General features: G+C 47.4%; 1 protein-coding gene across 1 annotated transcript in view; it reads right to left on the reverse strand.

Annotated features, from left to right (window-relative positions):
• Nucleotides 1–7,663: 7,663 nt before the first annotated feature.
• TOMM70 (translocase of outer mitochondrial membrane 70) overlaps nucleotides 7,664–13,719 on the reverse strand; it is a 58,561-nt gene continuing 52,505 nt past the window's right edge. Inside the window, exons 12-13 of the mRNA XM_077294152.1 lie at nucleotides 10,613–12,585; nucleotides 7,664–8,232 (exon numbers count right to left, since the gene is read on the reverse strand). Coding sequence (XP_077150267.1) covers nucleotides 12,432–12,585 — 154 coding nt within the window. The 3' untranslated portion in view covers nucleotides 7,664–8,232; nucleotides 10,613–12,431. The remainder of the gene's footprint in view (nucleotides 8,233–10,612; nucleotides 12,586–13,719) is intronic.

Genomic DNA, 13,719 nt, shown 5'->3' on the forward strand with positions numbered 1-13,719 from the left:
CGTGCCCTGCAGAAGGAAATCAGAGCTCTGATGCAGAGACAGCAGGTAGAGCTGACTGGTGGTGAGATTGGTCGTGTCACTGTGAGTGATTCAAACCCCATCGCGATACCCCCCAAGAGTGAAATGTTAATATGGTGTCGAGCAGCCATAGGCCTCAGGGGTAAGGACTACCAGGCCTTGGTAGAACCCGTATATTCAGACAATAGGCCTACTGTTCTGACAGCCCGGGGGGTGGTCGACGTCCGTCAGGGGAGAGTGCCCGTACGTGTCCTCAATTGTGGGGAGGAAGAGGTTCACCTCACCAAGTATACCACGCTCGCCAAATTGTTCACTGTCAATAATAATGTGATACAGACACCTGAACCCTTGGTCCCGTCAAACTTGGCGGAGAACAAAGGTTCTGCAGAGCCCTCGAAGGACTGGTGTCGGGAATTGCATGTGGGCACTGACTCTACCCCATCCCATCAAAAACAGGGGGCCTACAGGGTGGTACACGAGTACGAGCAGATATTCAGCAAACACCCCTCAGATTTTGGGCAGGTGAAAGGGATCAAACATCACATCCCCACGGGAGATCACCGACCCATAAAAGAGAGATATCGCCCTGTACACCCAGCTCATTACCAGTGTGCCAAGGACATGTTGCGGGAAATGAAGGAGGCTGGGGTGGTGAGAGACAGCTGTAGCCCCTGGGCAGCTCCGTTAGTCCTTGTTAAAAAGAAAGATGGTACAATGAGGATGTGTGTTGATTACAGGCAGTTGAATCGCATTACACATAAGGACGCATACCCACTGCCTAGGATAGAGGAGTCTCTGGCTGCCTTAAAATCTGCTAACTACTTCTCTACCTTAGATCTCACCAGTGGGTACTGGTAGGTTCCTGTAGCGGAGGCGGACAAAGAGAAGACGGCCTTCACGACGCCAATGGGTCTCTGTGAGTTCAACTACATGCCCTTCGGATTGTGCAATGCTCCCGGAACGTTCCAGAGGATGAAGGAGTGCTGCCTGGGACACCTGAACTTTGAAACCGTGCTGCTATATTTGGATGATGTCATTGTCTTCTCTAAGACCTACGAAGACCACCTGAAGCACCTGGCCGAGGTGTTTGAAGCCCTATCCAACTTTGGCTTAAAGGTGAAACCGTCCAAGTGTCATCTGCTGAAACCTAAAGTGCAGTACCTGGGCCATGTGGTGAGCGCTGAAGGAGTGGCCCCAGACCCCGACAAGGTCACAGTGATTAAGGACTGGCCAAAGCCCAGTGACCTCCACGAAGTCCGGCAGTTCCTCGGGCTGGTAGGCTATTACCGGAGGTTCATTAAGGACTTCACCAAGAAGGCCGCACCCTTGCAAAACCTGTTGGTGGGCCAACCAAAGAAGACCAAGGGGAGGAACACCCCCTTTGATTGGAACGAAGAGCTGGAGGAATCCTTCACCTGTTTGAAGTCGGCACTGACGGGAGAAGAGGTACTGGCTTACCCCGAATACGACCAACCATTTGTGCTGTACACAGATGCCAGTAATGTGGGACTAGGAGCCGTGCTGTCTCAAGTCCAGAAAGGCAAGGAAAGAGTGATCGCTTACGCCAGCAGGAAACTCCGTCCCACGGAAAGGAACCCTGACAACTACAGTTCCTTCAAACTGGAATTCCTTGCCCTTGTCTGGGCAGTGACAGAGAGGTTTAAGCACTACCTGGCCTCCGCGAAATTCACTGTCTTCACGGACAACAATCCGCTAACGCATCTGGGTACTGCCAAACTCGGGGCTTTGGAACAGCGGTGGATGGCCCGGCTGTCCAACTATGATTTCACCATCAAATATCGGGCAGGACACCAGAATGCCAATGCCGATGCTCTGTCCCGAATGCCCAATTTACCAGAAGTGGGAGAAGACCCGGAGGCACTTGAAGAGGTGGAGCTGCCTGCCTTCCATCGCCCCAAAGCCACTCAGAACTCTCACCATGTGAAGAACAGGCACAAGAACCAACCGGATGCCACGCTGAATCCCCTGCCCCACCACGGATGGGCAGAAACCCAGGATAGTGACCCCGCGGTCCGTCAGGTGAAGGAGCTCTTGACGCAGGCTGGGTTGCACCCTGGCCCAGACGACCCACAAGAAACCCAACAGCTGTGGAAGGGGAGAAGCAAGCTGTTTATCCATGATGGCAAGCTGTGCAGGAGGAGCATTGACCCACGTACTCATGAATTGGTGTGGCAGATAGTGGTGCCCAGGCGAGATGCGCCCATGGTTCTGGGAGCCTACCATGATGGAGCCGGACACTTCGGATGGAGGAAGCTAGAGAAGCTGCTCCGAGGGAGGTTCTATTGGATTGGCATGAAGAGAACCATTGAGAAGTGGTGTCGGGAGTGTGGTCCATGTAGTCTGTGCAGGAAGGACCGTGACAGTCAGCGGGCTCCCCTGCGGCCTATCATCACCAAAAGGCCGCTCGAACTGGTCGCGCTGGATCATGTGAAGCTGACACCTAGCCGGTCGGGCTATATCTACGCCCTTACCATCGTGGACCACTACTCCAGGTTTTTGGTGGTTGTGCCTGTCAAGGATCTAACGGCCAGGACTGCCGCCAGGGCCTTCCAGCAACACTTTTGTAGGCCCCATGGCTACCCAGAGAAGGTACTGACTGATCAGGGACCTGCATTCGAAGCGGAAGTGTTCCAAGAATTCTGCCAACTGTACGGGTGTAAGAAGATCAGGACCACACCGTACCATCCTCAAACCAACGGGATGTGCGAGAAGATGAACCAAGTGGTAATTGATTTATTGAAGACCTTACCCGTGGAGGAACGGAACCTGTGGCCGACAAAGTTGCCTGACTTGGTGGATATGTACAATCACATCCCAGTAAGTTCCACCAACTGTACTCCAGCGTACCTGATGCGAGGAAGATCTAGTCGGTTACCCGTTGATCTGGACATGGGGGTCCTAGTACCCGAAGATACCTCGCCGGATGCAGATTGGGATGCAGAAAGGCAGCGAAGGTACCGCGAAGTACAGGAGTGTGTAGAGAGAAGTCTCGCCCAGGCTAGGCAGAAGCAAGAAAGGGACTACAACCAACATGCTCCTGCGATCCCCCTGTCACCTGGTGAGCAAGTACTTAAACGAAAGAGGAGATTACACAAGCTCGATGACCAATGGGAAGCGGAACCGTATACCATCCTGCCATCCGACTTCGACAACACAAAGGTCTGTCTCATCAGCAAGGACAGAGGGGAGACCTCGACAGCGGTATCCAGGGATCACCTTAAGGTCTGCCCCGATAAGTTGAAAGAGAGGGGCACGGCCCCAGAAATCTCCCCGCCGGTGGAAAAGGAGAAGATGTTCCATACCGTCCTTGGTGACTTTCCCCAATCCTGGACTCAGATAAACCAAGCCATCGCGGTGCCTGTTCTAATGTTTCAACAGCCGGACCCACCAGAACCAATGGTGGTACCAGATCATCTGGCCCCGCTACCTCAACAAGCCTTACCTGATGAAGCCATGCCAACCATTGAGCCGGCAAATCCTCCCTCTGCTGTCAGTGAATCTGCTGTACCCACTGTTGATAACCGCAGCTCTGAGAGCCCCAACCTGCCAGTGCTACCCAGACTCACTAGAAGTGTAGTTAGAAGACAGTGCACTACACCAGCGGTAGCAAGCATAGCGGGCCCTGTTAGGCCAATAGCAACCCCTGCGCTGCGAAGGTCCACACGCAGCACTCAAAATCAAACTCCCCTCCGCTACAAAACTTGGAGGTATTGATAAGGGCTGCTATTTAATTGAAAATGTTTGTATGCATATCTTTTTGTTACAGGTTTTTAAATGGACACTAGAGTAATGGACGGTGAATTGCTCAAAAACTTTCATAAGGGGGACCCCTTTGTTTACCCGGGGTCCCCGCTGTTTCAACCACTGAACTGAGAGTCATAAACTGTGCATGACCTAACTTTTGCAACGTTCAAGAATCCTCACCTCCCGTAAAGGGAAGCATAGTTATGTTCAATTGTTATGCTATTTCAAAAATTTGTGTGTTTCCTGTTAACATGTATTATTGTTCTTGTTTTCCCAGTCCCGGAGTACTGGATTTAACCGGGGGGGAGTGCAGCACCCCAGAGTCCTGGTTGTTGCAGTACTGTGGCTCCGCCACTATGGGGAGCTATGGTACGTCTGATTGCACTAAGGAGTTTCTCTGACCAGGTACACTCACACCACACTTCACACTCCGGCCACCAGGGGGGGTGGTCCTATTTAGTAGGCCACTCCTCACAACTCTGGTAAAACTGGGGGTTGGACAGGAAGAGAGGGAGAAGTAGCTGGGAAGAGCTAGTGAGAGGACCTGTCAGGGATGGGATCCTGGCAGACTCCTCAGAGCAGAACAAACCAGTGAACAACGGGAATACAGCAAAGAGGAATTAATACCAGAAGGAGTCGTGCTGTTAGACCGAGGCAACATCCTTCTGAGGCGCAAACAGTCGGTGGCCGGAACGCCGAGCAAGTAAGAGACTTTAAGTACACTGCAAACCACGGCCGGACAGCCAATTATAGGTTGGCTGTCTCACTTAACACCTAAGCAGACAACGGAGGCAGCTGTGGGAGAGGGGCGACTCTAGGGTCCCGGAAGAACTCCAGGCCTACCCCGTCATACGGGTGCGTCCTACCATATCATCTGGAGGACGGAGAAAACGAACATCAGAGACAGACAGAAACAGTTGTGAGGACTATCCCGGGAGCTCAGCAGGGAAGAACTACAACACTCAGCGCTAGAAGGTAGACACTGATTCCCACCTGTAAAGAGAACTCCTGATGTGCCTTTGGACCGGCCGGTCTCTGACAACCCAGTTAACAGCGCTCTGGACTGAGGTCTCCAACACCTTCAGTAAAGAGGTAAAGAGACTGCAACCTGGTGTCCTCGTTATTTATTGCGACCGGCACTTCACAACTGCACCATTATCATCATTTATTGCACTGGACGTTCCCCCACTGACAGACAGGGCCACGGACCGGGTCTAGCCACCGTGACAACCCCAGAACGGAGATCCCAGAGGCCCGGCTCCGGGTACCCCTCGGCCCTGCGGCGGTGTGGGGGCGCTCCAGTCGCACTCCTATAATTAGGGGTAGCCTATCCGAATCACCCAAGCGCGGTATCAGTTATTAGTATATGCACTGGTCTTTAAAATACTCACTATACCCAAGGATGTATTCCAAAATCTTTGAGCAATGCAGTTTCTAAAATAAATGAAGGGGTGTTGGCACCTCAGGGGGCTCTGCTAACAGTACTCACAATCTATTCAAATGAAATCTGCACTCCAAACACCAAATAGCACTCCTTCCCTTCTGTGTGGCCATTTTGGACACCATACTGCACTTGCAGAGCCCTTGAGCTGCAAAACAAAACAGAAACACCCTTATTTGGGAAATAAAGCCCCACAAAAGGAATTCATCTAGGGGTGCAGTGGGCATCTTTAATCCATTAACAACCATACAGAATTTTATAGAAATGGGCCATGAAAATTAAGGTTTTTCACCTAAAATGTTATGTTGGTAAAAATTGGGTAACAAATTAATAGGATTTTCTTCCATTACCCCTTTATTTGTTCGTTTTCATGATGCAATCTTATAAAATTCTGTTTGGTAGTTTGAGTTCAAAATGTTCCACACAACCATAGATGAGATCATTGAGGGGTAGAGTTTTCCAAATGGGGTCAAGCTTGTGGCTGGTTTCTGCTGTTTTGGCACCTTAGGGACTCTACCAATGTGCCATGGCGTTCAGTCTATTCCAGCCAAATTTACCCTCCAAAAACCACAAAGCGCGTCTTCACTTCCACACCCTGCTGTCTGCTTATACATGACCACATTTGTGATATTGCCGCTTTCAGGAGAAACTGCAGAATACCTTTTAGGGTTCCATTTTCTACTATTACCTCTTGTGCAAATCAAAAATTTGCTGCCAGAAGGAAAAAATGTAATTCATTTTTTTTTCATCCCATTTTAATACCTGTGTAGCACCTGAAAAGTTAACAAATTACCTGACAGCTGTTTAGAATAATTTGAGGAGTGAAGTTTTTTTTTTTTTTTTAACTGGTATCACTTCTGTGGGTTTTCCATGGATGTTAACCTGTTAATTGCTGCTGTCAATCTCTGACAGTGACATTTAACACAAGCTGGCATTGGGATGTGTCATTCCACCCGCCCAACAGCACTGCCTGATGTGATCCTGGGGCGCCGATAGGTTACCATGACAGCCGGGGGGTCTGCTGAAGACCCCCATGCCGGTCGTATAATTCTCCTATGAAAGCCTGCCCGTAGCCAGCGTTCATAGGAGATCGTGATTTCTGATGTACATAGCAGGGCGGAAGCACTATGTGTAGCACAAGCGGTCAGATAATTGCAGCTTCAAGTCTCCAATGGAGACTATTAAATGCAAATATATATATCTGTACTGTACTTCTTGGCAGCTGGACCAGTATCTTGCAAACTTCTCTGGCAAGTGCTTGAATGCAGACATCTTGAGTTCCTCCGGGGTTTACAAGGCCAGAAGTCATGATGGCGCACGGGAGTCTAGCAAATACCAGAGGCACCCAGAACAATGGCCTTTCAGCTAAAAAAAAAAAGTTTACTGTGGAGTTCAGACATGGACGCCAGACCAGTGTTTTGTGAATCCCTTTGTTCCTGTTAAATTATAGTTGTGGGGATTCAGTTTCCTCACCGCAGAGTCGTGGGTCTCGGAATGATAAGAAATGGAGTATATTAGTAAACTACAGATAATGCACATTACATTAGCCCGTGAACCTTCACAAACAAGGTACGGCAGGTTCTCTTGCCAAACAACACAATACAAGTCATTTAAATGTGATGTAATATTTATTGGTATGGATTTTTTTTTTATCATTAGGAGGGAAAGATCAATTACAAAAAGAAAAAAAAACCAGAATTTGTTTTAGTGCACTTTCATTTAGCAGGCATACAGTTCGAGACCTGGGATGCACGCTGGATTCGGCTCATGCTGCCTCTACATAATGGAGAACTGAATGGCACAAACATGGAAGAAGCCATGCAAATAAAACATTGTAAAAACCTACAAGCTCTAGATCGCATCTGAAGCCAGAAATGCTCTACAGGAAACATCTGTCAGAAGCCCTTATTTTTAGTTAGACGAGGTAAAGAGACCGGATCTCGGGTCCTAAACTGTCCTAGGGAAAGTTGGTTTTGTTGGCCAACTTTTTTGCCAGTCTGAACTGGAAGAAAAGGCTGAGGACTATGGACAAGTTTTCTCAGTTCTGGAGACCATAAATGGTTTACTGGTCAACTGGAGAAAATAAGACCTGTCTGCCGTCACATATAGAGGGAAGAACATGATGTCCTCACATGGTAGCCCCTCCAGTCCTGACACGACCAAGTTCCTGGACTATACTCCATAGCTGGTGCTTTACCCCATCGAAAGATGACCAACTGTATGCAGAAATAGAGGGCACCATATGCAAAAACCTAAAAATGGTATTACTGCATTGCTCTTTGTACAAAAACAATAGTCTTCATAAACATTGTCAAAGACCCAAACGTTAAAAACTGCACAAATAGCACCAAGCCTCCTGCAAGCGTCACAGGGGACAAGTCTGCATTCACCCTCACATATAAGGTTTAAGGGGACAACGTCCAACATTTCTTGCAGCCATTTTTTTTTTTTTTTAAAGTAATAGTACTTTAATGGCTCAACTAATCTGCTTCTAGTGAAAAGTGTCAGACCAAGTCTAGGTGTGTCTAGGTGTCCATACTTGCATTTTGAGGTTCCCGGTAGTTTTTATGCATTTCTATTCTTGTGATCAAACCTACAAAAACCCCTACAGACCCCAATATAATCAGTGCAATGAATCTGGATAATCCCATGTCCAGACTGTGAGCGGGTGGTCTTATATGACAGCTGAAGAAAGTTATGAGACAGAGAGCATTTATCTTCACATCTCCTCCGAGGGGGTGCAAGATGAAGGCCATGTGCATCTGTGCACCTAGCCTACAGCAAACGTTGGGAGCTTTTGCTTTGACGAATACTGTAACTTTCCTATAGACCCTTTCACCAGATGGATGCCGAAATGTGAGTTCTGCCAGCCTCCATCTGACACACAGTCCTCGGCATATGCAAAGAAACGTGCAACAGCCTTCTTTATGGGAGGCTGATGATTAGGCATCCATCAGGACTGTGGCCACAGAGCTCCTGAGCGTGAGAAGACGAAGTGTGTGCCCAGCCTTAGGCCGGCCTCACACTGGGCGTAAGACAATACGCCACGTATTATACGTCCGTACTACGGCCGTAATACGGAGAAATGTTCCCAAAATATTGATCCGTAGTCAGGGTGTGTCAGCGTATTTTGCGCATGGCATCCTCCGTATGTAATCCGTATGGCATCCGTACTGCGAGATTTTCGCGCAGGCTTGCAAAACCGACATCTAATGGATTTATGTGCTCAAATGTTCGGGAAAACACACACACACACACACACACACACACACACACACACACACACACACACACACACACACACACACACACATACATGTCATTGAGACACACATATATATATTCTGTATTTAGATTTCATTCAGCGCGATATGTGTTAAAAGCCGGTAATTCAATTGCCGGCTTCTCATTTCTCCTGCACAAACCCGACAGGATATGAGACATGGTTTACATACAGTAAACCATCTCATATCCCCTTTTTTTTGCATATTCCACACTACTAATGTTAGTAGTGTGTATGTGCAAAATTTCAGCGCTGTAGCTGCTGAAATAAAGGGTTAAATGGCGGAAAAAATTGGCGTGGGCTCCCGCGCAATTTTCTCCGCCAGAATGGTAAAGCCAGTGACCGAGGGCAGATATTAATAGCCAGGAGAGGGGCCATGGTTATTGGCCCCCCCGTGGCTAAAAACATCTGCCCCCAGCCACCCCAGAAAAGGCACATCTGGAAGATGCGCCTATTCTGGCACTTGGCCACTCTTCCCACTCCCTGTAGCGGTGGGATATGGGGTAATGAAGGGTTAATGCCACCTTGCTATTGGAAGGTGACATTAAGCCAGATTAATAATGGAGAGGCGTCAATTATGTCACCTATCCATTATTAATCCAATAGTACGAAAGGGTTAAAAAACACACACACATGATTTAAAAGTATTTTAATGAAATAAACACAGCGGTTGTTGTAATAATTTATTGTTCTCTCAATCCATCAGGAACACCCTCGCTTGGAAAAATAATAAACGCACAAGATACATACCTTCTGGTGAACCGTCTCGTCCCACGAAGTAATCCATCTGAAGGGGTTAACTAATATTACAGGCAGGAGCCCTGCTAAATGCAGCTGTGCTCCGTGCTTGTAATTCCCCAGCGAATGAATGAAATGTAGGTCATTGACCTACATTTCCTTCAGTCGCGGTGATGCGCCCCCTGGTGGATGTCCTCATATGACCTGGAGCGTGGGAAAAAGTTCCCAGGCTGCAGTTCATGAGAACATCCACCAGAGGGCGCCTCACCGCGACTGAAGGAAATGTAGGTCAATGACCTACATTTCATTCATTCGCTGGGGAATTACAAGCACGAGCACAGCTGCATTTAGCAGGGCTCGTGCCTGTAATATTAGTTAACCCCTTCAGATGGATTACTTCGTGGGACGAGACGGTTCACCAGAAGGTATGTATCTTGTGCGTTTATTATTTTTCCAAGCGAGGGTGTTCCTGATGGATTGAGAGAACAATAAATTATTACAACCGCTGTGTTTATTTCATTAAAATACTTTTAAATCATGTGTGTGTGTTTTTTAACCCTTTCGTACTATTGGATTAATAATGGATAGGTGACATAATTGACGCCTCTCCATTATTAATCTGGCTTAATGTCACCTTCCAATAGCAAGGTGGCATTAACCCTTCATTACCCCATATCCCACCGCTACAGGGAGTGGGAAGAGAGTGGCCAAGTGCCAGAATAGGCGCATCTTCCAGATGTGCTTTTTCTGGGGTGGCTGGGGGCAGATGTTTTTAGCCACGGGGGGGCCAATAACCATGGACCCTCTCCTGGCTATTAATATCTGCCCTCGGTCACTGGCTTTACCATTCTGGCGGAGAAAATTGCGCGGGAGCCCACGCCAATTTTTTCCGCCATTTAACCCTTTATTTCAGCAGCTACAGCGCTGAAATTTTGCACATACACACTACTAACATTAGTAGTGTGGAATATGCAAAAAAAAAGGGGATATGAGATGGTTTACTGTATGTAAACCATGGTCTCATATCCTGTCGGGTTTGTGCAGGAAAAATGAAAAGCCGGCAATTGAATTACCGACTTTTCACTAACAGCGCTGCGTATTTCTCGCAAGTCACACTGCTGGACAGTGTGGAATCCGTATTTTTCTCGCCCCCATAGACTTTCATTGGTGATTTTTTTGCGCAATACGGTGACAAACGCAGCATGCTGCGATTTTGTACGGCCGTAGAAAGCCGTATAATACTGAACCGTAATATACGGCTAATAGGAGCAGCCCCATTGAGAATAATTGTGCAGTTTATTTTGCGAGTTTTACGGACGTAGTTTATGCGCTCATACGTCCGTAAAACTCGCTAGTGTGAGGCCGGCCTTAGTCTGATACAAGAGTCAAATGAGAACTCAGTGTTTTTCCAAGATGCGCCATGTTTTAACTATGGCACTTTTTTTCAATCTGATTCTATCTACTAATAAATAATAATGGCATTGCTCAAATATGCATTGTGCATTTTTTTATCTTGTTAAAGGAGCCAATTAACATTTGCTTCATTCCCGCACTGACAGGTGATGCTTCCCCACTATACTGTTCTCAGTTTCTGCTCCTTTCCCGCTTTGTAGTTCCGCTCTATTCGGGCAGAGCTGTGATCTGTGACTACAGGTTAGCTCCAGCTCCTGCAGGGAGTCTGCGGTAGTCTGAGACACGCCTCCTGCCTTGTCATTGGTTCATGCTGTAGCTGCTCCCTCTCCACTGCACATCTGATTGGCTGCATCTACGACAGGCTCGTCAGTAAGTCACTGCATGGAAAGTCTGAAGGGTCAACTTTAATCCAACTTTGAAATGTGGTATTTGTAAGAATAGATTGTTCATGGTAAGTCAAGGAGTGAAAGTGTGGCACCTACGGAACTGGAAATATGTTTTTCTTTGGTGGCACCTACACAAAATTGGTTCCTAAATATACAAACGTTCAGCACAGCAGCTTGTAATAGTAGCCATGAAACAACCAACACAATTTCAAAACCAATTAGTGATGAGCGAACGTGCTGGGATAAGGTGTTATCTCAGCATGCTCGGGTGCTAACCAAGTGTCTTCGGCATGCTCGAATAATACGTTCGAGTCCCCGCGGCGGTTTGACGGCCGCCACACATGCAGGGATTGCCTGTTTGTTAGGCGATGCCTGCATGTGTTGCGCCTGTCGAACAACCGCATGGACTCGCGTGCTCGAAAAATATGTTCCGAGGCTCCACGTCTTGCAGCTGTTCAACAGCCGCAAGACATGCAGGCATTGCTTAACAAACAGGCAATCCCTGCATGTGTGGCGGCTGTCAAACAGTCATGAGACATGCAGCTGCAGAGCCTCGAACGTATTATTCAAGCACGCTGAGCATGCTCAGATAACACCTTATCCAAACACGTTTAGTCATCACTACGAGCCAATTTATTTGTGGTTTAATTTTTTTACTCACTGGGTTCACATGTGTGTGATCGAAACACAAAACCCGACCCCAAGTGGTGGGTCCCTGCCCTGAACTAACGGCCTCCATGTATGCCTGTCAATCCGGCCGTAGACTTGTAGGGGGGCATTGCAGCTCATTTGGAGTATACAACAAAAACACAATTTCTCATCAGAGGTAGGGGTGAAGGTTGGGCATGCAAAGCATTTATTTTTCACAGCTGGCAGCTAAAAAAAAAAACGAATAGTTTGTTTTCACTCAGTAAAAGGAAAAAAAAAATCAGTCTGGTGTGATCATGTATGTACAAGAGGAATAGGATATATAACAGATATCAGGAAAAATAAACAGTAAAAAGTACCAAAATATATATAAAAAAAAATTAAAATAAAAGAAATTTAAGAAACATTGCTCACGCGATAACCATCCATTCCCTGACAAAACAGAAATGAACTTAATTCAGCAGTTTTATTTGCATGGCAAACTGTGTCCTCCTGTTCTCATGCAGCGGTGTCTTAACTTTTCCCTTGACATCGGCAGAGGGAAATCATCCCAGACACCCTCGCCCCACAATACCAAAAACATCTAACAGAAGGGATGAATGACAACACCACAAGCAGAAAAACGAGGGTCCGCCATTCCACTTTTTGTTTTGGATGCAAAAACTCTTCTGGGAGAAATTACTTGTCTTAAAAGATCAATATTTCGGAGCTGTCACATTTCTCATCGCTGGAAGTCCATTTACAGCGTTGGAGGCTTCAGGCCGTATTTCTTGGCGACTTCAGTCTGGGCATAAGCGGCGTCACATAGTGAGTACAGATGGGCCATTTCCATTTCAGATTTCGCCAAGTTGATGGCTTTATTGAACATGTCAATGGCTTTGTCCAGGTTTCCCCTGGAACAGAAATATACGGTGTGGTTGTGGTAGAATAGAACAGAAACTAGCAGCTGTGTAAGAGCGGCGGTGTGGTGGTCCGGAGAGCACTGCAGGAATAGAGAATGCAGTGTCCGATACAGTAAGGCTATGTGCACACGTTGCGGAATGTTGTGCAGATTTTTCCGCACCGATTTTGGTAAATCCGCACTGCAGACTTACTGTGGATTCCACCTGCGGTTTTACACCTGCGGATTCCTATTATGGAGCAGGTGTAAACCGCTGAGGAATCTGCAGAAAGAATTGACATGCTGCAGAATATAAACCGCTGCGTTTAAGCGTGTTTTTTTCCCCCGCAGCATGTGCACTGCGGATTTTGTTTTCCATAGGTTTACATGGTACTGTAAACTCATGGAAAACTGCAGCAAAATCCGCAGCGTGTGCACATAGCCTAAAGAGTTGTAGCTTTATTTCCAGATATCTAATACAGGCAATTGTAAAAGCGGTGATGCATTTCAGGCCTTGTGGATCTGCTATGACTGCAGGCCTGAAATGCGTCAGTGATTTACACTTACCATGAATGTACTGAATTCTATTAGACATGTGAAAAGAAAGCTCCACGTTTTTTTATATTGGATGCCGGACTTTCTATTTCTACTGCGTATACATAAAAGTTAGGGTACCGTCACACAGTACCATTTTAATCGCTACGACGGCACGATCCGTGACGTCGCAGCGATCGTATGATTATCGCTCCAGCGTCGTAGACTGCGGTCACACGTTGCAATCACGGCGCTGGAGCGATGCCGAAGTCCCCGGGTAACCAGGGTAAACATCGGGTTACTAAGCGCAGGGCCGCGCTTAGTAACCCGATGTTTACCCTGGTTACCAGCGTAAACGTAAAAAAACCAAACAGTACATACTCACATTCCGGTGTCTGTCCCCGGCGTTCTGCTTCTCTCCACTGTGTAAGCACCAGAGCCGGAAAGCAGAGCGGTGACGTCAGACGTCACCGCTGTGCTCGCTTTCCGGCCGGCAGGCGCTCACACTGCAGAGAAGCTGAGACGCCGGAGGACAGACACCGGAATGTGAGTATGTACGGTTTGTTTTTTTTACGTTTACGCTGGTAACCAGGGTAAACATCGGGTTACTAAG

The sequence above is a fragment of the Ranitomeya variabilis genome, chromosome 3, assembly GCF_051348905.1.
Source record: "Ranitomeya variabilis isolate aRanVar5 chromosome 3, aRanVar5.hap1, whole genome shotgun sequence".
NCBI classification, from domain to species: domain Eukaryota; kingdom Metazoa; phylum Chordata; class Amphibia; order Anura; family Dendrobatidae; genus Ranitomeya; species Ranitomeya variabilis.